At 42.3% G+C, this 27,421-nt stretch overlaps 1 protein-coding gene across 1 annotated transcript in view; it reads left to right on the top strand.

The window, feature by feature from the left end:
- Positions 1-26,375, top strand: part of LOC144594396 (B-cadherin-like) — a 50,022-nt gene extending 23,647 nt beyond the window's left edge. Inside the window, exons 6-16 of the mRNA XM_078400830.1 lie at positions 240-384; positions 2,086-2,258; positions 3,358-3,486; positions 5,696-5,878; positions 12,077-12,321; positions 14,066-14,208; positions 18,560-18,784; positions 20,977-21,198; positions 22,275-22,405; positions 23,550-23,690; positions 24,727-26,375. Of these exons, the coding sequence (XP_078256956.1) occupies positions 240-384; positions 2,086-2,258; positions 3,358-3,486; positions 5,696-5,878; positions 12,077-12,321; positions 14,066-14,208; positions 18,560-18,784; positions 20,977-21,198; positions 22,275-22,405; positions 23,550-23,690; positions 24,727-24,936 (1,947 nt within the window). The 3' untranslated portion in view covers positions 24,937-26,375. The remainder of the gene's footprint in view (positions 1-239; positions 385-2,085; positions 2,259-3,357; positions 3,487-5,695; positions 5,879-12,076; positions 12,322-14,065; positions 14,209-18,559; positions 18,785-20,976; positions 21,199-22,274; positions 22,406-23,549; positions 23,691-24,726) is intronic.
- The last annotated feature ends 1,046 nt before the right edge of the window (positions 26,376-27,421 follow it).

Raw genomic sequence — 27,421 nt, 5'->3', positions numbered from 1 at the left:
GTTGGATTTACCGCTTCAATGTTGAAAGAATATGTGGGAACGAGGAACGAGGTGACTTACACAAAGGGACACTGTTGAAATAACTCAGCATCTCTGGGGAGCATAGATGGGTGACTTTCTGGGTCCCAACCCACTGAGTTACTCCAGCACTCTGTCCTTTATTTTTGAAAGAATGTTTTTATTAATTGCAATAATGATAACTGCTCTAATGACCACAATTTTTAATCTCTCTGAAATAGCTACGGGCTTATGCCTACGATCAATATGGTCGGGAGGTTGAAGATGTAGTGGATGTTCTCATTATGGTTATTGATATGAATGATAATAGGCCACAGTTTATCGTACCAACTTTCTATGGTACAGTAATGGAAGGAGCTACACCAGGTAAGGCACTTTTTCATCTAATTTCTGAATTGAGATTGAGCCAACAATCAAATGACTAATTCTTTATCGGATGAGAATTCTGTGGTGTTTGGAATTGTTATCCCAAATCTACAGCGTAAAGGGGCACTCTTCAATTACTCCTTTTACCTGTTGAAATTTGTCCTGCATGGGTAACGGAGAGAGAGAAATTATAGAAAAAGACTTTGCAGAATTTTTTTCTCAATAGGTTATTTCTACTGTTAATATATCCTGATTGGACAAGTGTGGCTAGTTGGGCCAAACGTAACAATTCTATTGTCTTGCTGCCAAATTTTAACTTGTTTTCTCTAAACCTATTGCATATCTGTATTTATAAAATGAATGAAGGGTTTTGTCGTCTTCTAAGAAGCACTGTCAAGAAAATGCCATGGTATTTTGCTTTTGTAATGCTTTAGTTGGGTAAGCAGACTTGAAAGTTCCACATCTAGTGATGTAGTTCCCACTACATTGTACATCAGTTACAGAGTACAATCCAATCAGAGGAATAAGTGCACATTGGCCCAGTAAACTGATTAAAGAAATTAAGATAACTTAAAATGGTTAGTAACATTTGGCTCCAAAGGAATTAGCACGTGACTGAATCTGACAAGATTGCCACAGACATACTCTGGCTTTCGAAGTTTGCTTTGGCAGAATTAGCTATCTGTTTTCTCTCGCATGGGAATTGTAGCTTTGCTCTGAATGCTCCAGTCATGTGATAACATATTTACCTAGGAAATATTCTGAAGGGCTTCAACAGGATGGATGCCTTTCCTCTTAATGGGGCAAACAGGAAGGATATTCTTGCTCTTGAGGGCGTGCAGCGTAGGTTCACTAGGTTGATTCCCGGAATGGCGGGACTGTCGTATGTTGAAAGGCTGGAGCAATTAGGCTTGTATACACTGGAATTTAGAAGGATGAGGGGGGATCTTATTGAAACATATAAGATAATTAGGGGATTGGACACATTAGAGGCAGGAAACATGTTCCCAATGTTGGGGGAGTCCAGAACAAGGGGCCACAGTTTAAGAATAAGGGGTAGGCCATTTAGAACGGAGATGAGGAAGAACTTTTTCAGTCAGAGAGTGGTGAAGGTGTGGAATTCTCTGCCTCAGAAGGCAGTGGAGGCCAGTTCGTTGGATGCTTTCAAGAGAGAGCTGGATAGAGCTCTTAAGGATAGCGGAGTGAGGGGGTATGGGGAGAAGGCAGGAACGGGGTACTGATTGAGAGTGATCAGCCATGATCGCATTGAATGGCGGTGCTGGCTCGAAGGGCTGAATGGCCTACTCCTGCACCTATTGTCTATTGTCAAACAGGGTGGCACAGCGGTAACGTTGCTGCCTTACAACACCAGAGACCCGGGTTCGATCCTGACCACTTGTTGCTGTCTGTACTGCGTGGATTTTCTCCGGTACTCGGGTTTCCACCCACTTTCCAAAGACAAGCAGGTTTGTAGGTTAATTGGCTTCTGTAAATTGTCCCTAGTGTATGGGTGATTGTTGGTCGTCATGGACTTGGTGGGGTGAAGGCCCTGTTTCCACACTGCATCTCTAAACTAAACAACGACAAGGTATGAGGTTATCTAGTCGAGATGCAATCGGGAGGAACCTAATATTTTCCATGGGCTTGGGGAAAAAATGTTTGAGTCTATATTGGTGTAATTTAATGTACATTTGTTGGTAGGTACTGCATTCATGAATGTGACGGCCACAGACGCAGATGAGAAAGGTAATGCGAATTCTATGATCGGATACTCCATTCTGAATCAAGAACCAAAATCACCTATGACACGTATGTTTACAATTAGTTCAAAAAGTGGACTGATCACTGTGCTGCAAGCAGGTCTGGATCGGGAGGTGAGTCGGTACATGTAGCTGCAGAGTTTGTAGGTGAAAATATTGACTCTTATTTGAAGCATCTTTGTTTTTCCTTGGTTTAATGAATAAAGAGTGTGCCTATTTAAAATATTGGGTAGCAGTAGATTTGGAGCCTTGCAGCACTAGTGACCTGGGTTCAATCCTGACCTTGGTTGCTGTCTGTATGGGATTTGTACGTTCTCCCTGTCCCGCAAGGGCTTTCTCTAGGTGCTCTGGTTTCCTCTCGCATTCTAAAGATGTGTAGGTTAATAGGCTTCTGTAAATTCTCCCTAGTGTGCAGTATAGAAAAAGTATATAGGTTATCGCTGGTCTATGCGGACTCGGTGGGCCAAAGGGCCTGTTTCCAAGCTGCATTTCCAAACTAAGCTAAATAAATAAACTCCATTCGCAGTTATGCTGAAGTATTGGAGACCAATGGGCTTGCAGGCCCTTGATGGATGTGGCATGTTTGGAAAGGGGCAATATTCTCTACATTAGGAACTTGTTGGTCATTAATCCTTGGGAGATGTATTTCTGTTGGAAGGGAAAGAATTAATGTGGAAAATGTAAACATTTAAAACTGTACGAACGTAGCCAAATTACAGCTAAAGTTACTGAGAAAGATTTGTACCACGAAAGGTGCCCCAGGAACATTTAATGGGAATTTATGTTGGGTAAAATTGAAATCAAAATCTTGTACTCGTCATACAAAGAGAAATCTGTTTCATTGACTATACTCTGTTGTAAAATACACTTTCTTACCTGCATGTGTCCTATGTGACTGCGCTTGTTGCCAGTTTAACTATAGATACTTTATCTGTGGTTTTAATTTAATTAGCAGAAGGATTAGAGGCCAATTGGGAGAAAAGATTTTCTCCTCCAAGAACTGGGGGCATGGTGAAAAAAGAAACCTTTATTACATTTAAAGGATATTTAGATAAGCCATTGAAGATGGTGCCACAGACCATGGATTGAGAACTGAAGTGGTTGTAAATTCATTTTTTTTTAACCAGCGTAGTTATGGAATGTGTTGTAATTATCTGACGATGAAGAATATACTTCAAACGTGTTCTTTAATTTAAAAAAAATCTTATTTCAGAAATTCGATAAATACACACTTGTAGTCCAAGCAGCTGATTTGGAAGGTGAAGGAATGATGACCAGTGCCACGGCAATCATTACTATCGTGGACATAAATGACAATGCCCCACAATTTGTGACCACTTCGGTAAAGATTTCTTTTTTGCATATTTAAACATTTCCCTTTTGCATTTTTAAACATTTCCTTCTGAGTACAAAAACTGATCCTTAAACTTGACATGTAATTAAAGTTTCTAATTGTTTTAGATTGAATGTTGAAGCATTGCATAATGTTCTGCCTACTTTCACTTGTGTTCGCCAGACAAAGGACCTTTTGGCTTTGTGAAGAAAGTGCTTGCACCTTGCACCCTTGGTGACAGAATTGCAAAGTCTCAGATAATCTCTAATGCACTGATTTGGAGCAAGGCTCTCTATACCCTTGCGAAATGAAAACTCATTTGGGCAATATTCAAAGTATTTTGGGAACCGTTCTGTGGTAAATTGTTAGTAGCTTCAGGAGAATGGAGATATTTTTTTTCTTGAGATTGGATGGCTGGAAGAAGAGAACAAAGTTGCATCTTGGGTGTTGAGCTGGGACAGTCTGCAAATCATAAAGCCTATTGAATTAGGGGATTGAAGGCTTTGTGGCCACGTTTCCGATGATACAAAGTTAAGAGGAGGGGCAATAGTGTAGAGAAGGGAAGGACTTGGACAGGTTGGAAGAGTGGGCTGAGAAATTCAGCGTAACAGTGTGTGGTCATGCATTTTGGTAGCAGGAATAAAGGTGGAGACTATTTTCTAAACTGGGAGAGAATTCAGAAATGGTGCCAAATTACTTGGGATTGCTGGTTCAGCATTCCCAAAAAATCTAACTTGCAAGTCGAACCGATAGTAAGAAAGGAGAATGCAATGCTAACATTTATTTTAAGAGGGCTAGAATACAAAAACAAGGATGTAATGCTGAAGCATTATTAGGCATTGGTTGGACCATGTTTGGAGTATTGTGAGCAGTTTTGGGCTCCATCTGAGGAAGGATAGAAACATAGAAAATAGGTGCAGGAGTAGGCCATTCGGCCCTTCGAGCCATATTCAATATGATCATGGCTGATCATCCAACTCAGTATCCCGTACCTGCCTTCCCTCCATACACCCTGATCCCTTTAGCCACAAGGGCCACATCTAACTCCCTCTTAAATATAGCAAATGAACTGGCCTCAACTACCTTCTGTGGTAGAGAATTCCACAGATTCACCACTCTCTGTATGAAAAAAAATGTTCTCATCTCGGTCCTAAAAGACTTTCCCCTTATCCTTAAACTGTGACCCCTTGTTCTGGACTTCCCCAACATCGGGAACAATCTTCCTGCATCTAGCCTGTCCAACCCCTTAAGAATTTTGTAAGTTTCTATAAGATCCCCCCTCAATCTTCTAAATTCCAGCGAGTACAAGCCGAGTCTATCCAATCTTTCTTCATATGAAAGTCCTGCCATCCCAGGAATCAATCTGGTGAACCTTCTCTGTACTCCCTCTATGGCAAGAATGTCTTTCCTCAGATTAGGAGACCAAAACTGTACGCAATACTCCAGGTGTGGTCTCACCAAATCCCTGTACAACTGCAGCAGAACCTCCCTGCTCCTATACTCAAATCCCCTCGCTATGAATGCCAACATACCATTCGCTTTCTTCACTGCCTGCTGCACCTGCATGCCTACTTTCAATGACTGGTGCACCACGACACCCAGGTCTCGCTGCATCTCCCCTTCTCCTAATTGGCCACCATTCAGATAATAGTCTGCTTTCCTGTTCTTGCCACCAAAGTGGATAACCTCACATTTATCCACATTATACTGCATCTGCCATGCAGATGTGCTGGCATTGAGAGTGTCCCGAGGAGGTTTATGGGAATAATCCCAGGGATTATTGGGTTAAGGTGATAAACGTTTGAAGGCACTGGACCTGTACTCGCTGTAGTTTAGAAGGATGAAGGGGACTTAATTGAAACCTACTCAATAGTGAAAGGCCTGGATTGAGTGGATGTGGAGAGGATATTTCCACTGGTGGGGGAGTCTAAGGCAAGAGGCCATACTCTCAGAATAAAAGGACCTTCCTATAGGAAGGAGATGAGGGTGGTGAATCTGGAATTCTTTGCCTGTGGAGGCCAAGACAATGGATATTTTTAAGGTGGAGATTGATAAGTTCCTGATTAGTACAGGTCTCAAGGGTTATAGGGAGAAGGCAGGCCAATAGAGATGAGAGGGAAAGATAGATCAGCCATGATTGAATGGGGGAGTAGACATAATTGGCAGAGTGACCTAATTCTGCTCCTACAACTTGTAATGACTATTTTTCTAATTGCAGGTTACTGTTGAAGTTCCAGAAAATGAAGTACATTATGATGTGTCAAGACACATTGTAACTGATGCCGATAAGGCTTATACACCAGCCTGGAAAGCAAACTTCAGTATAATCTTTGGGAATGAGAGAAAGCATTTCAATGTGGAGACCGACTCAGATAATAATGGAGTCCTTAAATTGATAACGGTAAGGCACACCAGTCTGCTGGTAACTACGCATTTTTGTATGTTGAGATGTGATTTGGAACAGCTGCAATATTGGCATCTCCTGATAATGTGGAAAATTGCCTTAATGTCTTCTCCATGAAAACAGAAATATTGGACAAATCCAGTCAGGCTAACAATATGGTATGTTTGCTTTCAAGAAAGAGTGGAGAATGGGCCTGATCACATGGTAACTTACCATGTGCTCATTGAAGTTTGGTTTAATTGTCAGCAGATAGACACAAAATGATGGAGTAACTCAGTGGGACAGGCAGCATCTCTGGAGAGAAAGAGTTGGTGGCGTTTCAGATCTCGCCCCTTCTTGACACTTGTCACTTGACACCAGATCTGAAAAGAGCTAAATCCCAGAGATGTAAGGGGGGAGGGGGGGGGGGGGGGGGGGGGGGGATGTCACTTATTGCCCCAAATCACACCTCATTCACATAATGGAAGATCTTTGTGGCTTGTAATTGAACTTTCACTTTCCACCCACCATGCTGCAGATGACCCTTGGTGTTCTGTAATTATGTACTGCTTCCATAATAAGTCAACATATCGGGCCATCCACTTGTTTCCGGTTCCACACCAAACAATGTCCAAATTTTTTTTGCAATACATAATGAAAGTGCATCAGTTCATGTCTGTGGCAAGATTTAGACACCATTGAATATGAGTTGCAAACGTGCATATAACATTCATGTCACATGTGTAGGGCAATAACAATCTTGCGATGAGACTTTTGGAGCATTTTCTTGACACTACTACAGAGTTCGTGAAAAAAATCCTTTGGGAGGGGGGGAGTGGCATACCAGGAACTTAACTAGGCCAGTCTTGAATACTGTGGTGTGATCAACTGGTCAATGACTGGGATCTTGTGATTCTGACATTTCAGTACTGGTTGAGAGCTTGATCCTCCATTTACTTTTATGCGTGCAATTTGGAAAAAACAGGAAAAAGTCATACTGAACAGAATAGTCTTCCAGATTGGTAAATTATTACCAGTAGGGAGTATTCTGACTAGATGCATCTCAACCTGGTATGGCAACTGTTCTGCCCTTAACCATCTGAACCTGCAGATAATGGTGTTTGCAGCAAACTCTTGTCACTATTCAGTCCATCTACTCAGAATGTTGAGTCATTAATGTTGGAAATATTTTCAAGCCACCTGCCACCCTATCCATTCCCTTTTCTCTTTTGCAACTTCTGTGTAAAGATGCAGGAGTATGAAACCCGGACAACCAGACTTGAGAACAGCTCCTTCCCGACTCGAGACCAATTGTTGTCCGACTCGAGACCAATTGCCTCTTTCACTTCACCTTCACTGAGATGCTGCCACGTACTCTCACTCTTAACTCTACCTCTATCGGTTATTGTGCTACAATCTTCATACCATTTTACTGTTTGCATTTGTTCTGGTATTTATTGTATGCATCTTTATGTATACTGTTTACTCTAAGCTTCATGCAAACAAGAAATTTCATTACATCCTGGTGTATATAACATTAAATTAACCTGATCTTCATTTGGAGACATGCATCACCTATATTACTCCCTGAATCTAATATTGAAATAATTGGCACAGTAACACTGAGAATATCTTCACTGAGAAGGCTACAGCAGCCCATCAACATCTTCTCTAGGGCAGTCAGGGATGGAGAAGACATTGTCAATGATAACTACATTGTGTAAATAAATTAAAATAAAAGCTGGTGAGATGTGAGAGTTGGGTTCTTGTTTGTCATCCTTGCAAACAGTTGATACAATGGCCAGATATCTATTCTGAGGATATGATAATTCTCCCATGAATGGAAATCTTACCAGGTACCTATTCTGGGAATGTACCAAAACACAGAAACAGAAGGAGCTGCAGATGCTAGCTTACAAAACATGACAAAATGCTGGAATAACTCAATGGGTCAGGCAACGTCTCTGGGCGTCATGGATAGGTGACCTTTCATGTCTTTCAGCTTTCTTTCATACAACCACTGCAAATAGTTGGAGGGGTCCTGACCCAAAATGTCACCTATCCATGTTCACCAAAGAAGCTGCCCGATTGTTTTTCCAGCACTTTGCACCAAAACAGGGATATAATGCAGAAGCTCTAAGAGGTGCTGGTCAGGCCGCATTTGGAATATTATGAGCAATTTTGGGCACCATATCTGAATCAGGGTGTGCTGGCTCTGGAGAGGGTCCAGAGGAGGTTTACAAGAATGATCCCAGGAATGAGTAGGTTGACATATGATGCGCATTTGGTTAAGCTGCATTTGGTACAGTATTGGTCAGTCTATTACAAGAAGGATGTGGGTGCTTTGGCGAGGGGTGCAGAAGAGATTTGCCAGCATGCTGCTTGGATTAGAGGGTCTTGGCTACAAGGTGCGGTGAGACCAACTTGGATTGTTTTCTCTGAAACATTTGAGGCTGAGGGGAGACCCAATGGAAGTATATAAAATGGAGGCACATAGATCAGCACCTTTATCCCAAAGTGAAAATGTCAAAGACTGGAGACCATAAGAGCAGAATTAGACCATGAGTCTAATCCACCATTCCATCTTGGCTGATGTAAGTTTTTTTCCCCCCACTTAACCCTTCTTCCCGTAACCTTTGATGCCTTTGTAGTGGGAGCGATCGGCTCAGCCCGAAATAAGGCTAGACGCCAGGTTAGTCCAGTCGCGATGGCTTTATTAACATAGCAAGCTGCCAGCACACATGTTCACTCTCTCCACAACCCCTGCTGGAGAAACGCCGTGGACTGGGCAGTGCCCAGACCCTGTCAGTCTCAGTGCTGAGGGTTCGCCCAGGGAGTCGTGGAAGTGGATATGATAGCACTTGGAGGCTTTTCGATAGGCACAAGGGCTTGGTTCAGGAGCAGGCAGATGAGATGAGATCAGCTTGGCATCCTGTTCAGCACAGGTGGAAGTCAAGTCAAGTCAAGTCAATTTTATTTGTATAGCACATTTAAAAACAACCCACGTTGACCAAAGTGCTGTACATTTGATTAGGTTCCAATAGAAAAAAAATGAAAACATACAGTAGCACGCAAACAGTTCACAGCGCCTCCTCAATGAGCCTCAAACGCTAGGGAGTAGAAATATGTTTTGAGCCTGGACTTAAAGGAGTCGATGGAGGGGGCAGTTCTGATCGGGAGAGGGATGCTGTTCCACAGTCTAGGAGCTGCAACCGCAAAAGCGCGGTCACCCCTGAGTTTAAGCCTAGACCGCGGGATAGTGAATAGCCCCAAGTCGGCCGATCTGAGGGACCTGGAGTTAGAGAGGGGGGTTAGAAGATTTTTGATGTAGGGGGGGGAGTGTCCATTTAGAGCTTTATACGTGAATAGGAGGAGCTTGAAGTTGATTCTGTACCGTACAGGGAGCCAGTGGAGAGAGGCCAGAATCGGGGTGATGTGGTCCCTTTTACGGGTACCCGTCAGGAGTCTCGCTGCGGCGTTTTGGACCAGTTGCAGGCGGGACAGGGAAGATTGGCTGATCCCAGTGTATAGGGAGTTGCAGTAGTCTAGGCGGGAGGAAATGAAAGCGTGAATGATTTTTTCTGTGTCGTCGAATTTGAGGAAAGGTTTGATTTTAGCTATGGTTCGAAGTTGGAAGAAGCTGGCTTTTACCACAGCGTTGACTTGCTTATCAAATTTTAATGCAGAGTCAAATATCATGCCGAGGTTTTTGACATGCGGTTTGACTAGGCAGGATAGGCTTCCAAGACTGCCTGTTATCAATTTGATGGAGTCGGGGGGGCCGAATAGGATGACCTCAGACTTGCTCTCATTTAATTGGAGGAAGTTCTGTGCCATCCAACATTTTATGTCCTCAAGGCAGTGTGAGAGGCTGTTTAAATTTGACTGGTTGTTGGGTTTCAGGGGAGGTAAAGCTGAGTGTCATCGGCATAGCAGTGGAAAGAAATGCCGTGCCTTTGAATGATTTGGCCAAGGGGGAGCATGTATAGAGAGAAGAGAATGGGGCCTAGGATGGAGCCTTGTGGAACTCCGCAGGAGAGGCTAGCTGGAGCAGAGGAATAACTGCCTATGTTGATGGCGAAACTCCTATCTTTGAGGTACGAAGCGAACCAGCTCAGGGCAGTGCCATCAATGCCAACCGCGTACTGGAGACGGTCAATAAGGATGGTGTGGTCCACTGTATCGAATGCTGCGCTGAGGTCGAGAAGGAGCAGGATTGCACAGTCGCCGGTGTCGATGGCGAGAAGCAGGTCGTTGTGTACCTTCAACAAGGCAGACTCTGTGCTGTGGTGGGCTCTGAAACCTGACTGGAAACTTTCCAGGATGGTGTTTTGGTGCAGGTAGGGCACTAATTGGTTAAGGATTGCCTTTTCAAGGACTTTTGACAGGAATGGCAGTTTGGAAATGGGTCTGTAGTTGCTAGGCAAGGTGGGGTCTAGGTTAGGTTTTTTCAGTAGGGGCTGGACCACCGCGTGCTTGAAACTGGTTGGAACAGTGCCAGTGGCCAGAGAACTGTTGATAATAGAGAGGATGCTGGGACCAGCTATTGCAATGACATCCTTCAGAAGGGCAGTGGGGGCAGGATCAAGGGGGCAGGTTGCAGGTTTCATAGTGGAGACAAGCTTTGCAAGGGAGGATAGAGTGACGGGTTGGAAGCAGTCCAATTTAGATGAACAGACTAGTGAGACAGCTAGGTCACGGGTGGGAGGGGAAATGTTCATTCTAATATTCTCAACTTTGTTGGTGAAAAATTTAGCGAATTCTTCGCACTTAGCAGGGGACCCAACTAAGCTGGTACTGGGGGCGGGACATATGACAGAGGTAATTGTTCTAAATAGGACCTTGGAGTTATGAGAGTTTTTCGAAATAAGGTCGGAGAAGTATTGTGCTCTAGCAGACTTTACTGCTTCCTGGTATTTGAGGTGGAAGGGCCAGTTCATGTGCTGGACTTTCTGTGTTCCTTAGTTGCACAATTTGGTTGAAAATGATGAAACTTATGTAATAATGTAAACCTGACTCAATAGGTCATTCCACATCCTTGCCCCTCAATGAAAATTAAAGCTGAGGTATAATATGGGCATTTGGTTAACTAATCAGCTTGCACCACTGATTCAAAACTGCTCCAATAATTTTTTATTCACAAAATGCTGGAGTAACTCAGCAGGGCAGGCAGCATCTCAGGAGAGAAGGAATGGGCGATGTTTTGGGTCGAGACCCTTCTTCAGACTGACCTGCTGAGTTACTCCAGCATTTTGTGAATAAATACCTTCAATTTGTACCAGCATATGCAGTTATTTTCTTACACCAATATTTTTTTAGATTTCTTTCCTAAAATGGCACTTATAGCATTCATTTAAAAATAGATTTTTAAAAAATCAGTGGATAGAATGAATATATAATCTGTTTAGCTGCAGTAATTCCATTTTATTTGCATAAAAGCTGCAAACTGAAGAAAAGTTTGCAGAGTTGCAGAAAGCCATAGTGCAACAAGTAGATAAGTCGATAAACAAAATACTAGAGTAATTCAGCGGGTCAGGCAGCATCTTTGGAAAAAAGGGGTAGGTGACGTTTCGGGTCGAGACCCTTCAGACTGAGAGTCAGGGGAAAGGGAAATGAGAGATAGAGAACAAATGAAAGATGTGCAAAGTAAGGATGATGGAAACAAGCCATTGGCCAAGGCTGGAGTGAAACTAAATATAGTATGAAGCTGGTGTGACTTGGGTGGGGGAGGGATGGAGAGAGGGGGAATGCAAGGGTTACTTGAAGTTAAAGAAATCAATATTCATACTGTTGGGTTGCAAGCTGCTCACGCAAAATATGAGATGTTGTTCTTTCAATTTGCTTTGGCCTCACTTACACAATGGAGGAGGCCAAGGTCAGTGTGGGAAGGGGAATTAAAGTGTTTGGCAACCGGGACATTGGCTAGGCACTGAGCGAAGATGTTCAGTGAAACGATTTCCCAGTCTCCGTTTGGTCTAGTTAAATCTTCCTGCTTGCCATTGTGAAGCAACAAGGCATGTTTGGCTCTGTGATCTAATGGTACTTTCTAAAAGCATTTTGCTGGGATTTCCCCTGTACTTTTTGCTTATTCTATTGTAATTGTATTTATCAACGTGACTCTTTCATTTATCTCTCATATTTTAGTTAACATCGTTTTTCATGAAGGGAATGATCAATCAATAAATCACTGGTTTTATTTTTTGTTTTTTAATGCAGCCCTTGGATTTTGAGAAGAACCAACAGCATGTGGTGACGATTGAAGTAAAGAATCAGATAGATTTCACTAATACCCCACCCCTCTCTTCAGCGACAGTCACCATCAACGTGCGTGATGTGAACGAAGCGCCAATATTTACTCCAGAAACAAAGACTAACGTGCAGCCTGAGAATCTACCAGTTGGGAGTACTGTAATCACATGCAAGGCAAAGGACCCAGACATTGCTCAGCAGCAACTTGTTGGGTATGAAATAGAAATGTGGAAACACCTTCAAATTAGCAATAGGTTCCTGTGCTGAGTTGCTATTTTAAGCAGGATTATTAATTAAGAGCTACAAGGGGCCAGATTTGGGTAGTTCAAGACTGTGCGCAGGAGGGAACTGCAGATGCTGGTTTATACAGAAGATAGTCTTAAGGAGGGTCTCGACCCAAGACATCACCCATTCCTTCTATCCGGAGATGCTGCCTGTCCCACTGGGCTTCTCCAGCAATTTTGTGTCATCTTAGTTCAGGACGATATCTGTTGAATGCTCATTGTAATTATGAATGCTGTGACCTTGAGTTAGATGCTAGATGGTTACATTGGAATGGGAGGTGGCTATGCAGCCTTACAGCCTGCACCATTATTCAAATAGATGTTGGCTGTTCAGATCTTTGGCCTCTGCTCCACCTTCCGACCTGTTCCCTATAATCTGTGCCTCATCTGTCCTCGGACTCAAATGAGTTGGCTTTTTGTGATGAGGGATTCCACAGATTTGTGATCCCCAGAGATAGAGTTAACTTAAATTCTGTTTCTGAAACCATATCCTCTCCACAGTCGAGCTTCCTGCATCGTCCCAGATGCTGCCTGGCCAGCTTAATTCCTCCGGCAGCTTTCTTTTTGCTCCAGACGCCAGCATCTGCAGTCTCTTGTACCTATCAATATATTTGGCGCACAGTTTCTTTAGCCCTATCTCCCACTGCCATAACTTTTCCTTTCTTATAATTTCAATATCAAACATTTCCTTTCTGGCTATAGGTGTTTTTTTGCCACTCCTGTAAACCATTAGATTTTTTAAAGTGCAAACTGGGTATCATTATTGATGTGAAGATAGACACAGAAAGCTGGGGTAACTCGGTGGGACAGGCGGCATCTCTTGCAGAGAAGGAATGGGTGACGTTTTGGGTCGAGGCCCTTCTTCAGACTGGTTCGGGATAAGGGAAACAAGATGATTTAGTTGCGTCGTCAATGTTATTGGAACCCTGTATCTGTTGTCTGTTTTGCCATTGTCTGTTTTTTTTTTTAAAAAAGGATGCAATTGAAAGAATATTTAATGCTGTACAGGCATCCACCTGTGCATACGGCCTGTCCAGCTGTAATCGGGCAAGGTAACAAGCGACACAAAGTGAGATCAGTTTATCTCGCCCCTTGTACTAATTCAGCTATGCATAAAACTAGTGAGTTTAATAATTTACATATGCTAGGTGTTTTAAAATAAAGTATAAAATCATGAGAGGAATAGATCAGGTAGATGCACGGAGTCTCTTGCCCAGAGTCGGTGAATTGAGGACCAGAGGACATGGGTGTTAGGTGAAGGGGACAAGATTTAATAGGAATCTGAGGGGTAACTTTTTCACACAAAGGGTGGTGGGTGCATGGATCAAGCTGCCAGGGGAGGTAGTTGAGGCAGGGACTATCCCAACTTTTAAGAAACAGTTTGATAGGTATATGGATAGGACAGGTTTGGAAGAATGTGGGATAAATGTGGGCAGGTTGGACCAGTGTAGCTGGGACACGTTGGCCGGTCTGGGCCAGTTGGGCTGAAGGGCCTAATTTCCACGCTGTATCACTCTATGACTAAGTATAATGCTTATATTATCTTTTCCTAAAAACTCCACGCATGTATGGAGGTGACTAAACTCAGTGATAAATGGAGGGGGACATTTGTCATTTTCTTTTGACTTTGGGATTTGTGATAGTGCCTTAATTTATTTTGCATATATTGCAGGTACCAGATGGGAAGTGACCCAGGACAATGGTTTGAAATTGAGGCAGACACTGGCATCGTTAAACTCATCCACTCTATGGATAGGGAGTCAGAATTTGTTAAAAATAACATTTATACTGCCACAGTCCTTGCTTATGATAATGGTGAGTGTCCCTAGACCTACCTGGCACGTGCTGAAATAGTTTAACTGCCTTCAGAGATCATTGATGCTTCCATTTTTTTTTTAAATCCACTAGTAATAGGACACAATGAGGTTAATTTAATGCTTCGTATGAAAGTAGCAATGTATTTTGAGAGCTTTTTTTGTCCCTTTATGTAGTTGGGCATTGAAGCTTTTAAAAGTTTTCAGAATCTAAGGGTGAACTGAAGTGCAAATGGAAGAAATTGGAGCCAATTTCAAAATGACACAAGTTATTTTTGGTTCTGCAGTTTTACAATGTTTGTGTTTTTCTTTTGATCTGTGATGTAGTTCATCAGTACTGTTTAAATTGTCCATTTGGACCAAATCAAAAAGGCATCTTTAGTGCCTCAGAAAAATTATGCAATGAACTGTTTATATATGACAAGATTTCATATTCACTATGGGAATATGGGAAATTTCCCAATGAAGCTGTTTTATGGCAAGCAATGAAGGTTTTGGTCCTTAAAATTTAACTATAAAGGAACGATATTAAAACAAGATAACTTGTGTTTTTAAGTGAAGTTTCTCAGCAGCTGCTGCATTGAGCAGTGTTTTCCCATTGACTGCATTAGCATTTGCTGTTATGAGCAGGATTATTTTGCCTTTAAGATCAGTCATCCTCGCTTTGAAAGGCCACCTTACTTACACTGCCTGTTCCATTTCTGCTGATCCTACCAAAGCTCCAGTGGTGAATTGGCCACCATAATTTCTAGCAAAAAGGTCCATCCGTGTAATTTTCCAAGTGCAGCAGTCAAAAATTAAACTAATACTGGGGTAGTTGTAGGAAGCCACCAGCAGAGTGACACCCTGGCCTTGCCCAGCAATACTTTCCTCAGAGTTATGGGAGGGGTGTGAACATGTTGTTAACATTGTCCATTGTCCAAAATACCAACTAAGATGAACCGGATGCTGATACTAACGCTTAAAAAAAAGTATACATTATTTAATTCAATTTTCAAACACCCACTTCTTCCAGGATAATTGGCCTGGAAACTTTGGTCATGTTTCACATCTGTGGCTTTTTTCGGATTGGTGAACCTCTATGGTTCACCCTCAAAAATCATCAATAAACTCCAATACATCCAGAACTCCGCTGCCCGTCTACTCACCCACTCCCCGATCCGTGACCATATCACCCCCGTCCTTTACAAGCTCCACTGGCTCCCCATCCCCCAGAGAATCCAGTACAAAATCCTCCTCATGACCTACAAAGCCCTCCATAACCTGGCCCCATCCTACCTGACTGACCTCCTCCACAGACACACTCCCACCTGCACCCTCCGCTCTGCTGCTGCCAACCTCCTGTCCCCCCCCCATCCGGACCAAACTCAGATCCTGGGGGGGACAGGGCTTTCTCCATCGCTGCTCCCACCCTCTGGAACTCACTACCTCAGACCATCAGAGACTCCTCCCTCACCACATTTAAAACATCACTGAAGTCTCACCTGTTCAGCACTGCCTTCAACCACTGACCGTCACCTCGCCTTATTTTTCCCTTTCTGCTCATTTATTTATTTATTTTCTACGTTTTAGTAAACCCTGTAACGCGTCTTTGAGTGTTTAGAAAAGCGCTATACAAATGTAATGCATTATTATTATTATTATTGGTATTTGGGGATGTTCCCCACTCCCCAGGAATACTTTGGGGAGACATCTCAAGTGTTTCCACATCACTTAGCTGTAAAACCAATGGAGTGGCACAGCTGATAGAGCTGTTGCCACCCTAACCCTAGATTTGATCCTGGCCTCTGACTGTGGAGTTTGCTCATTCTCGCTGTGACTGCTGGTCTCCTCCAACATCCAAAAGACCACAGGTTTGTAGGTTCACTGACCTCCAAGTTGCCCTCGGGAGTAAGGAGTAGATGAGAAAATGGGATAACATAGAACTACCGTGTCTGGGTAATCGATGGTCAGGCATGGATTCAGTGGGCGGAAGGGCCCGTTTCCAAGTAGCTTGTAGCAGTTGGTAAAGAACAACATGGTTTGTAACCAGGAATAATATGTTAATGCAAGAGCCTCACATTTTACATGTTTGATTTGTGTTTTTGATATAACCATATAACCATATAACAATTACAGCACGGAAACAGGCCAGTTCGGCCCTTCTAGTCCATGCCGAACACTTTCTCCGACCTAGTCCCATCTACCTGCTCTCAGACCATAACCCTCTAATCCCTTCCCATCCATATACCTATCTAATTTACTCTTAAATAAATAAAATCGATCCTGCCTCCACCACTTCCACCGGAAGCTCATTCCATACAGCCACCACCCTCTGAGTAAAAAAGTTACCCCTCATGTTACCCCTAAACTTTTGTCCCTTAATTCTGAAGTTATGTCCCCTTGTTTGAATCTTCCCCACTCTCAAAGGGAAAAGCTTACCCACGTCAACTCTGTCCGTCCCTCTTAAAATTTTAAAAACCTATCAAGTCCCCCCTTAACCTTCTGCGCTCCAAAGAATAAAGACCCAACCTGTTCAATCTCTCTCTGTAGCTTAAGTGCTGAAACCCAGGCAACATTCTAGTAAATCTCCTCTGTACTCTCTCTATTTTGTTGACATCCTTCCTATAATTTGGCGACCAGAACTGCACACCATATTCCAGATTCGGCCTCACCAATGCCTTGTACAATTTTAACATTACGTCCCAACTTCTATATTCGATGCTCTGATTTATAAAGGCAAGCATACCAAATGCCTTCTTCACCACCCTATCCACATGAGATTCCACCTTCAGGGAACAATGCACAGTTATTCCCAGATCCCTCTGTTCCACTGCATTCCTCAATTCCCTACCATTTACCCTGTACGTCCTATTTTGATTTGTCCTACCAAAATGCAGCACCTCACACTTATCAGCATTAAACTCCATCTGCCATCTTTCAGCCCACCCTTCCAAAAGGCCCAAGTCTCTCTGTAGACTTTGAAAATCTACTTCATTATTAACTACACCACCTATCTTAGTATCATCTGCATACTTACAAATCCAATTTGCCACACCATCATCCAGATCATTGATGTAAATGACAAACAACAGCGGACCCAACACAGATCCTTGGGGTACTCCACTAGACACTGGCCTCCAACCTGACATGCAGTTGTCAACCATTACCCTCTGGTATCTCCCATTCAGCCATTGTTGAATCCATCTTGCAACTTTTAATACCCAACGATTTAACCTTCTTAATCAACCTTCCATGTGGAACTTTGTCAAATGCCTTACTGAAGTCCATATAGACAACATCCACAGCCTTGCCCTCATCAATTTCCCTGGTAACCTCTTCAAAAAATTCAAGAAGATTAGTCAAACATGACCTTCCAGGCACAAATCCATGTTGACTGTTCCTAATCAGGCCTTGTTTATCCATATGTTTATATATATATATATTGTTTATATATGTTTATTTATATTTATATATATTTATTATATATACATTTATAGATATAATGCACTTGTTCCATTTACGGGCTGGTGTTTGCGAATAACGTGGTCAAATTTACTGCTGATTGCATAGTTGTATTTATGTTTAACTTGTACGTTTTTGAATTCAGTTGCTTTTCAAGCATGTAACCTCTTCATAAAATGCAAGGTACCTGTACTGTACATGCTGCCAATAATAAGACCTCGAGTCCACATCAGTGTTTCTTCTCAAATTAGATGCTATAGATCACTAACATAATGGGGTAATGGCCAAATTGAAATTGGTTAGTCCTTGATGTAATGTCTCTCTAAATTATAAACTTGTGATGGGAGAAACCACTAACATACTTAAATCCAACAGATTTTTACAGGATAGGAAAAACTTTGAGGTTCACCAATCCGAAAAAAGTCACAGCTTTGAACCGTCTGATAAATGATGTGAAAATATGTCAAATTTAATAGGTAAATCTGGAATATTTTCATTATGAGAATAGGTCAAGGAATAGAGATTCAAGTCAATAAAAAACGAGAGAATTTTTCCTTCATAAATAGATATTAAGTTAAATGCTTTAATGACAAGACAGGTTCTTCTGGAGAAATTAATTAAAGTGGTCAATTCTTCATCCTTCAAGTTTAGGTTTATTATTGTTACCAAGGACCAGTGGGGTGTAGGCATTGTGGTGCATCAGTTCTATAGCTAAAAGTTCAATCTCTACAATGACATAGAGGTGAATGGGATAGTACCCTGGCTTGTGGAAGGATCATTCGAAAGCTTGATAACAGATGAAAAGAAGCCTCGGTCATTATGTGACAAGGCAATTTACTCGTCCAGATAACTCATGAACTTTTTCTGAAGTTTGCAATTGGTTTCAGAATATTTTTTTTTGTCTGCAGGGAATCCACCTGCCACTGGCACTGGGACTATTCTTGTGGATCTTGAAGATATCAATGATAATCCACCCATCGCTACTTCACTTCTCAACCGGGTATGCAACCAGGATGGTCTCCCTGTGAATGTGACCATTCTAGACAAAGACATTCCACCCAACACTTCCCCTTACGCAGTATTGCTGGTTCATGGAGCTGAGAAAAACTGGACTGTCGAATCAACAGACAGGGGTAGGTTGATTACATTTAAAACAGAATTATTAACTAAAAGGCATTTTAATAATAATAATAATAATAATATTCATTTATTGTCATTGCAACGAGTACAACGAAATTAAAAAATAGCCAATCCTGACGGTGCGTACAAACATATATGCAATAAATGCAAAAACAAATAAATACATAAATACAATTAAATACAATTATATTAAGTACAAGATTTTTTAACGGTGTTGCCTAGTGCAAAGGTAGTGTTCAGTTCTCGTATGGCCCTGGGGTAAAAACTGTTCTTAAGTCTTAAGTCTGTTTGTTCGGGATTTGATCGACCTGAAACGTCGACCAGAGGGCAGATGAACAAACAGACGGTGGCCGGGGTGGGATGGATCTTTTATTATTTTGCCTGCTCTACTGAGGCAGCGTAGTCTGAACAGGTGCTCCAGGGAGGGCAGTGAGCAGCCGATGATCTTCTGGGCCGTCGTGATGACCCTCTGAAGGGCCTTCCTGTCCTTTTCTGAGCAGCTGGCATACCATGTGGTTATACAGTATGCCAGCACACTCTCGATGGAGCAGCGATAGAAGGACAACATGAGCTTCTCCTGCAGGTTGGTTTTCCTGAGGATCCTCAGGAAGTGGAGTCTCTGCTGTGCCTTCTTTACTGTGGTGATGGTGTTGGTAGACCAGGTAAGATCCTCTGCGATGTGCGTACCCAGGAACCTGAAAGCTGGTACCCTTTCCACACAGACCCCATTGATGTAGAGTGGGTCGTAATCTCCACTGGTTTTTCTCCTCAACTACTAGTCTCATTGTCAGCTGCCTTGCTACTTGCTACTTACACGCATTAGTAGAAAGCTGAGTGTTGAGATGTGGGAACTCTAACTCTGCCTCTTTTCCCCACACCACTCTCCCCTCGCACATTCTCATTATGCCCCCAATTATCTTGCAACATGCCTTTGTTATGAAATATTGCAATATTTTGAAGGAACCTACACCAATGTAGGAAACTGGGAAGGATTAGGAGACAAAGTCTAACGATAAGAGATGGAGCTGTATATCCGCACCAAGAGGGAGTGATGGTACAATTTGGTATTGTGATGATGAGGGTGATGTGTTCATAGTGAAGGTTTGGATGCAGTGGAGTCATTACTCCAGAGGATGTATTTCGGGTGATGATTTGGTTACGATACGATAGAACTTTATTTATCCCAGGAGGGAAATTGATCTGCCAACAGTCATAAAACACAAAATGCATCAAATTAAAGTGACTAGTGGAAAGGATTGGGGATGTGCAAAGATTTTTTTTGGGGGGGGGGGGGAGTCAGTCTACCCTATGACTGAAGGGGAGCAGTTGTGCAGTTTGATAGCCACAGGGAAGAAGGATCTCCTGTGGCGTTCTGTGCTGCATCTTGGTGGAACCCGTCTGTTGCTGAAGGTGCTCCTCAGGTTGACCAGTGTGTCATGGAGGGGGTAAGCTGTATTGTCCAAGATGCTCTGCAGTTTGAGGAGCATCCTCCCCACCAAGACCACCTCCCATGAATCCATCTCCGCCCCCAGGATGGAGCCAGCCTTCGTCTGTTAACCTGTTGGCGTCCGCGGCCTTCGCCCTGCTGCCCCAGCACATGACAGCGAAGAAGATGGCACTGGCTACCACAGATTGGTAGAACATCTGCATTGGTTGAAAGGTCTCCTCCTACAGCTCTCCTAATACTGTTAGGTGCAATGATATCCTATTCCACACTGGTCAAAATCCTCTTTTACTAATTACATACAACAGTCTATTCTTGCCAGTCCCTTGCCCTTATGTGCTGCATTAACCTTTATGATTTTGAATGCCAATCATGGTCTCTTGAAGGAAAATGATCTTTGATTCCACAGATGGGTTTTACTTCCATTTATATTTCATCCTATTTCTCATATGTTGAGCAGGAGTTGTTTAAATTTAGGACACTTATCTGGTCACAGCCCCTGAGCAAATGTCAGTAGATCACTAAGCTGGGTGCATAAAAGCAGGTAGAATTGGATGGAGGGAATGAAGACATGTGCCAAATCAAAGTGGCGAGGCTAATAATCTGATGAGAACATCAGATGAGAACAAACGCAAGGGGCCATTGCTCCATTACTTGCAAACTGACACTCGTAACGTGTTTTGAGTTAAGCAGTCTGTTATTGTGTAGAGGTTGCATAACAATCTGTCATCTTTTGTTCAGATGATGTGAAGCTGTTACGGCTGAAAAGAGAAATTGATCCCAACATCTATGAAGTTTCTCTGAGAATAACAGACGGAGGGACACCACAGATGTCTCAGGTCACTGGACTGCGAGTGGAAGTGTGTGACTGTGATCACGGAGCATGTAAACAGAGGATCGTTGCCGCTGCTTTTGGTATCCCTGGCATTCTGGCTATTCTGGGCGCGATCTTGGCATTGTTGAGTAAGTATCATGTGTATATTTCAAAGTGAGTTGGGCTTAATCTTCTTTCCAAATTTTCAACAAAGCTGAAGTTTTGTGCATATGTCTTCTGTTCCATTCTGAGCCAAAGAGGATATTCTCCCCCTGCAATCTAGAGGCGGTCTGTAAAGGAAGTGCAAGTAAATTGCTGGTTAGTAATGCCACGTGATTTGGAAAACGATTGAAGCAAGTCAATTCACTGGATGGATTTAAGAGCGAGTTAGATAGAGCTCTAGGGGCTAGTGGAATCAAGGGATATGGGGAGAAGGCAGGCACGGGTTATTGATTGTGGACGATCAGCCATGATCACAATGAATGCGGTGCTGGCTTGAAGGGCCAAATGGCCTCCTCCTGCACCTATTTTCTATATTTGGCCCACAATTTTTGCAATGGCTGTTTCAAAGAATTATCCAGTTAGTTTCTAACTGGAATGTTTTAAAGAAAAGAATTGAACTCTGAAGATGCAGTTAGTTTCTAACTGGATTTGTTTTTGCATTTCCCTCAATTTTTTCCCATGTTTATTTATAATCAATACTGTTTTTTACAGTTGCTAATTCTATTTCAACCTCTTTTATTCAAACATGGAGAAGTAAAAATGTCACGCTGTGTATTTTTTGTTTGACAATCCTCTTTAACCAATTACAACATTCTCTTCTTGCCAATACCTTGCCCTCGTGTGCTCTATTAACGTTTATGATTTTGAATGCTAATTATGTCCCTTTTGAAGGAAAGCGATTGTGGGTTTCATAGATGGGTTTTAGTTCCATTTATTCCCCATCCTACTTTTCATATGTGCAGGATGAGTTGTTTAAATTTAGGATATTTATTATCTGGTCGCAGCCCCTGAGCACTGCGCCTTCAGAGCTCAATTCCTTTCCTTTAAAGCTCTCCATTCCAGGCTGGGCATTTTGCTATTAGTTGCACCCATATGCAATGTGTAGTCGTTTGTAAGTTTAATGTATAAACTTTTATAAAAATCATATTTCTAATTGAAGATATTAAATATATTTATTTTTGTTCTGTAAATTATAGTAATTTTTTTAAAATGTGTCTTTTAGTTTTGGTGCTCCTGCTCCTGCTTTTTATAAAAAAGAGGCGAAGCGTGAAAAAGGAGCCCTTATTGCCTGAAGAGGACATTCGGGATAATGTTTACCATTACGATGAAGAGGGTGGTGGCGAAGAAGACCAGGTTGGTGATGAATGGGATTGTTTTTAAGGGAGTCGGGGTGCAGATGATTACAAATAGTTAGACTCCATTATGATGATTTGGCCACAGTTGTGTCCAGGTCCTGCTGTGGAGATGAGGAACGCAGAGCCAGATCTATCTTATTTGTTTCTTTGGGCCACTGGACTTTGCATGGGCTTTGCAACCTTGTGTGCTAGGTTAAAGCACATGCTTGAGGCTCTCTCTCTCTCTCTCACCTGCTTGAGGCTACATAATCACAAAAATGCTGAACTTGCTAAAACTAGTAGTAATCAGTAGCCCAAACCGCAGAATGTTCCAGCTCGTCTTCAGAGGAGAAAAACACAATGTATAAAGAACACAAACAGTAAACAGACGGCGACTAAACCTTGAACAATAGCATGTTAGGACCTTATAAGGGAAAACTGACTTTGTTCCAACACTCGGCCGTATAAGGGAAAGCTGACTTAATTCCAATATTGATTGGTTGTGATACTTGTAAATAACTGTGAATTCTGCGGTTTTGGGGAATAAAGGGGGCTTAATTCTAGGGGCTGGTGTGCTTTTAGAAACCTGTCTACGAGATCTCTAATAAACTAACAGGTAAAGTCTGTGCCGTCTCTGATTATTATCAAACAACTGACCGCTAACTCGACACTGCAATGGATTCAAAAGCTTGTGTCGTCTGCACTAGGGACACGTGGCTTAATGCTGCTGTTTCAGCTGCAAATACTCTGCTCCAAGCAGGTCATGCATATAAAGCCTTGCCACCCACAACTCACTCCCACCTTGTCTGGCCACTTGTTTTTTTTTTTACCTGCTTCCACTCGCAGTCAGTAACTGTGCCCTGTCCATTTTATAACAAACTGGAAGCATATCATCTTGTCTCAGACTCCATCAGTCTGAAGAAGGGTCTCGACCCGAAACGTCGCCCATTCCTTCTCTCCTGAGATGCTGCCTGACCTGCTGAGTTACTCCAGCATTTTGTGAATAAATATCATCTTGTTATTAAAATGTTCATTGTAGGTTGCTCGAGTCCCACTGAGTGGTCTGGGCAGTTGCCATTTGTTGGCATATAATATCTTTATTATTTAACTGTGTATCAAAATATCTCCATGCAATGTTGTGATATGACTGTGTCGTTTATCAGGATTATGATCTCAGCCAACTACACCGGGGCCTGGATGCCAAACCGGAATTTGTTCGTAATGATGTGGCTCCAGTCCTCATGGCACCGCAGTATCGGGCACGCCCTGCTAACCCAGACGAGATCGGCACCTTCATTGATGAGGTAGGCTAGCAACCAGTCTGAAGAAGGGTCTCGACCCGAAATGTCACCCATTCCTTCTCTCCAGAGATGCTGCCTGTCCCGCTGAGTTACTCCAGCATTTTAGTGTCTATCTTCAGTGTAAACCAGCATCTGCAGTTCCTTCCTGCACATTATTAAAATAACCTTGCACTGGGGGGGGAAATGTGTGGGAGTAAAAGTCTGCAATTAGAATGATGTCATGTTTGATTTTGTATTACTGTCATAGCCCAACGCATGCAAGAAGTAGAAATTTGGATTATTTCATTAATATTACAAGATATCATGTTATCTTGGCAGAAAATCATTTGAGCAGGGCTGTTGCTGGTCATATGTATCAGCAGAAGTTCCCTGCTTTATTCTATACACTAAAACTCTTGTTTGTTTGTTCCTGAACTACAGCCAAAATGGTACATGATAGCGCAACAATTTTAGGCCCACCTTACTCACCGTCGTTTCCTTTGATGCTAATGGAAGAAGTTTCATTGAAATCGGTGTTATATTTTTAAAGTTATTCACATTTTAAAGTTTAAATCTATCTCCTAGGGAGGGATGGGGGGGAGGAGGAAGGATAAGGGGGGTTGAGTGGGATGGAGTGGGGAGGGAGGAGAGGGTGCTGCACCAATCTGTGGCACGGTACTGCAGCGGTAGAGTTGCTGCCTTACAGCGAATGCAGCGCTGGAGACTCGGGTCCGATCCTGACTACGGGAGTCGTCTGTAAGGAGTTTGTACGTTCTCCCCGTGACCTGCGTGGGTTTTCTCCGAGATCTTTGGTTTCCTCCCACACTCCAAAGACGTACAGGTATGTAGGTTAATTGGCTGGGCAAATGTTAAAAAAAAAAATTGTCCCTAGTGTGTAGGATAGAGTTAATGTGTGGGGATCGCTGGGCAGCGCAGACCCGGTGGGCCGAAGGGCCTGTTTCCATGCTGTATCTCTAAATCTTTTTTTTTAAATCAATGCAGGAGAGGTTTGGGCCCAACTTGGTGTAGTACTAACTATTGCTTGGTTTTGTCTCCGCAGAACCTGAAGACTGCCGACAATGATCCGACTGCCCCTCCGTACGACTCCCTCCTGGTGTTTGATTATGAAGGCGGCGGTTCAGAGGCGGAATCTTTAAGTACAGTGAACTCGTCCAACAACTCTGATGTAGACCAGGAATACGACCACCTGAACGAGTGGGGCCCGCGCTTCCGCAAGCTTGCTGAAATGTACGGCCAGGGGGAGGAATGAGGAGGTGGCAACGAGCAAACATTTTACAGACTTGGGTACAGAGTGCATGCCACAATTTAGTAGCAGGTGGAATCGATAATACTTTCCAGTTTTGATCCTGCATTGAAACTTGGCAAGGAATTACTCAATTGTTATGATGAAAAACGAGCTTTTCCTGAGCTAATCGCAATGAGTTATTGCTCGGAGCTTTATTTTCATTAGTCCATGACTCTTTAATTTTCCCAAAATATAAATGAGCCAAAGTTTATTCTATTTTATATTACCCTACTCTGCTCTTGCAGCAGTGACCCACTGCTCGAATAATCTCTCTGCAGCTTTTTGAATGCAATTGAGAATGGTAATAGTTTTAGGTATGCAATAATGTAATATAAAGATAGGAGTGCCTTTGAATAATTTACAAATCCTTATGCAGAGTTTAATGTGTTTAAAAGCACCGTGGAATCAAATTACAAGCTACTAGCCAAAGGTTGCTTTGCATAAACAGCATATGCATTCTCAGGAAATGCTCATTTAGGAGCTTTTAAGGAAAGTCTACTTTTTAAAACAAAAATAGGATTACCTTCCTGTATGTACTACTGATTGAGTTGAAAATAAATGATTTTTTAAAATTAAATGTTTGAAACCTGGTTTTATGATTGGTAGGTAGAATTTCAAAGCAAGAATCTACTGTCAGACATTCATAATAAATGGATTGTAAACCTTTGCATTGGATGTGGTTTATTTGCACCATGCTCCTAATTTTTTTAAATGATATTATCTAAAAGTTTCCCCTACCCCACCATCTTTGCCTCCGCCATTATATATGTGGAACAAAGAGGGAGCAGAATTTATTCATCCAATGTTAGATTCTCTAACAAAGTCCTCTGCACTGGAGATTTTTTAATGCAAACGGCCCTGTAAAACTATAAATCAATTCCAGGCGTCGTAGATCATGTGCATCAACTTTCACAACCCTTTCCTTGTCCTGTTGTCCCTTCCCAAAATCCCATTCATTTATACCTGAAACCAGTCAAAACTCCTTGCACGCATTGAAAAGAAACAACTTGTCAATAAGATGACACCTAATTTGCATCATAACAGCAGTGCAAATGTTTTTCTCTTCAACTTGAGTGACTGGGCAACTTGGATATACGCTCACACCTGCACTTGCAGTTAAGCATTTTGTGGACACTGCAGGCTATAAGTGCCTTCCAGCACAGATTTATAGTTTTTCCTACTATAACACCATTTCATATTTGCTAACTAAAGTAGAGCATGATTTGTGATATAAAACTGCAATGTAGATAATGTGGTGGCTAATGTTGCACTTCTCTGGTGATAGGGTTGAGTTTTTCTGTCATTTTAAAAACCAAAGGTAGTGTCTATTATTTTTATGCATTAAAAATTGATGAAAATTTGTCTCCTTAAATGTTTTTTAAAATATTAGTTTATTTCGCTGTTGCAATTTTATTTTTTCTGTTTTTGATGTTTTAAGTGTATGTATTTTAAATAAATGTTTGTTGCAAATCATGTCTGCCTCTGATCTTGCATGGATTGTTGTTATAACGTGCTTTGAAGACTTTGAGCTATTTTCACATTGGTCTTGAACAAAATGAATGATTTGCCCTTTCAACATCTTCCTAATTGTAGATCGTGTGATCCATTATCCCTTCTGTGCACATGTCAGGACAGGACATACAGTAACAGCAGCATGACTCAATACTAAAATGTAGGAGCAGGATTAGCTGCCTCAAGCCTGCCCTGCCATTCAATACAATGTGATTTGCCCAGTCCTCATTCCTTGCTCTACCAGCTCCAAAAACATGCAATTCTAAAATGCTTACCTCCTTTTAAATACCTCACTCTGAGAATGCCAAAGAATTGCCATCTTCAGTGAGAAGCCCATGCTTGAGTGCACTTAATAATAATGGAACCACCGTTTAACATCAGTCAGTGGCTTTGAGGAAAAAGCTGCCTCGGCCTACTTAACACAAATAAATTGGAACCGATCGCTAAATGGGCTGTTGTGAGTCAGAGCTTATCCTTGGTGCAGTGGGAGAAAACAACCAAACAATTGTGGGATCAAAACCATTACTGTTTCTTGAGCATGTAGCCAGGTTAATAATTCAATTCTTATTAGCATTCCCTTTGTAATAAGGACGACATGTTTCCACTCCAGTTCTCATGTGATTTGAGGCAATTGTGGGCAGAAATGCCTGGCAGAGGAGGGGGGGGGGGGGGGGGCGGGGCACGGGGCACAGTGGATCAAGAACCAGTTCCGCATCACATTGGATTCTATCTATGGACAAGGTCCCCTACGAGATATCAAGACCAAGAGAAATGTCGGGAGCCGCACCAACTGCTACGAATAGCCTTTTACAACCTCTAAAGCCTTCATTTGTCAACTGGGAAGTTCTGTACAATACCTTCCAAGTTCAGCTGTCTGCAGAAATGTGTCCCATCCAGCAGTGATTTTATAATGCGCACATTGTGAACTTGAACAACA

The sequence above is a fragment of the Rhinoraja longicauda genome, chromosome 6 (genome assembly GCF_053455715.1).
Source record: "Rhinoraja longicauda isolate Sanriku21f chromosome 6, sRhiLon1.1, whole genome shotgun sequence".
NCBI lineage: Eukaryota > Metazoa > Chordata > Chondrichthyes > Rajiformes > Arhynchobatidae > Rhinoraja > Rhinoraja longicauda.
Note: the sequence above shows the minus strand (reverse complement) of the source record. Positions and strands in the feature narration are given on the sequence as shown.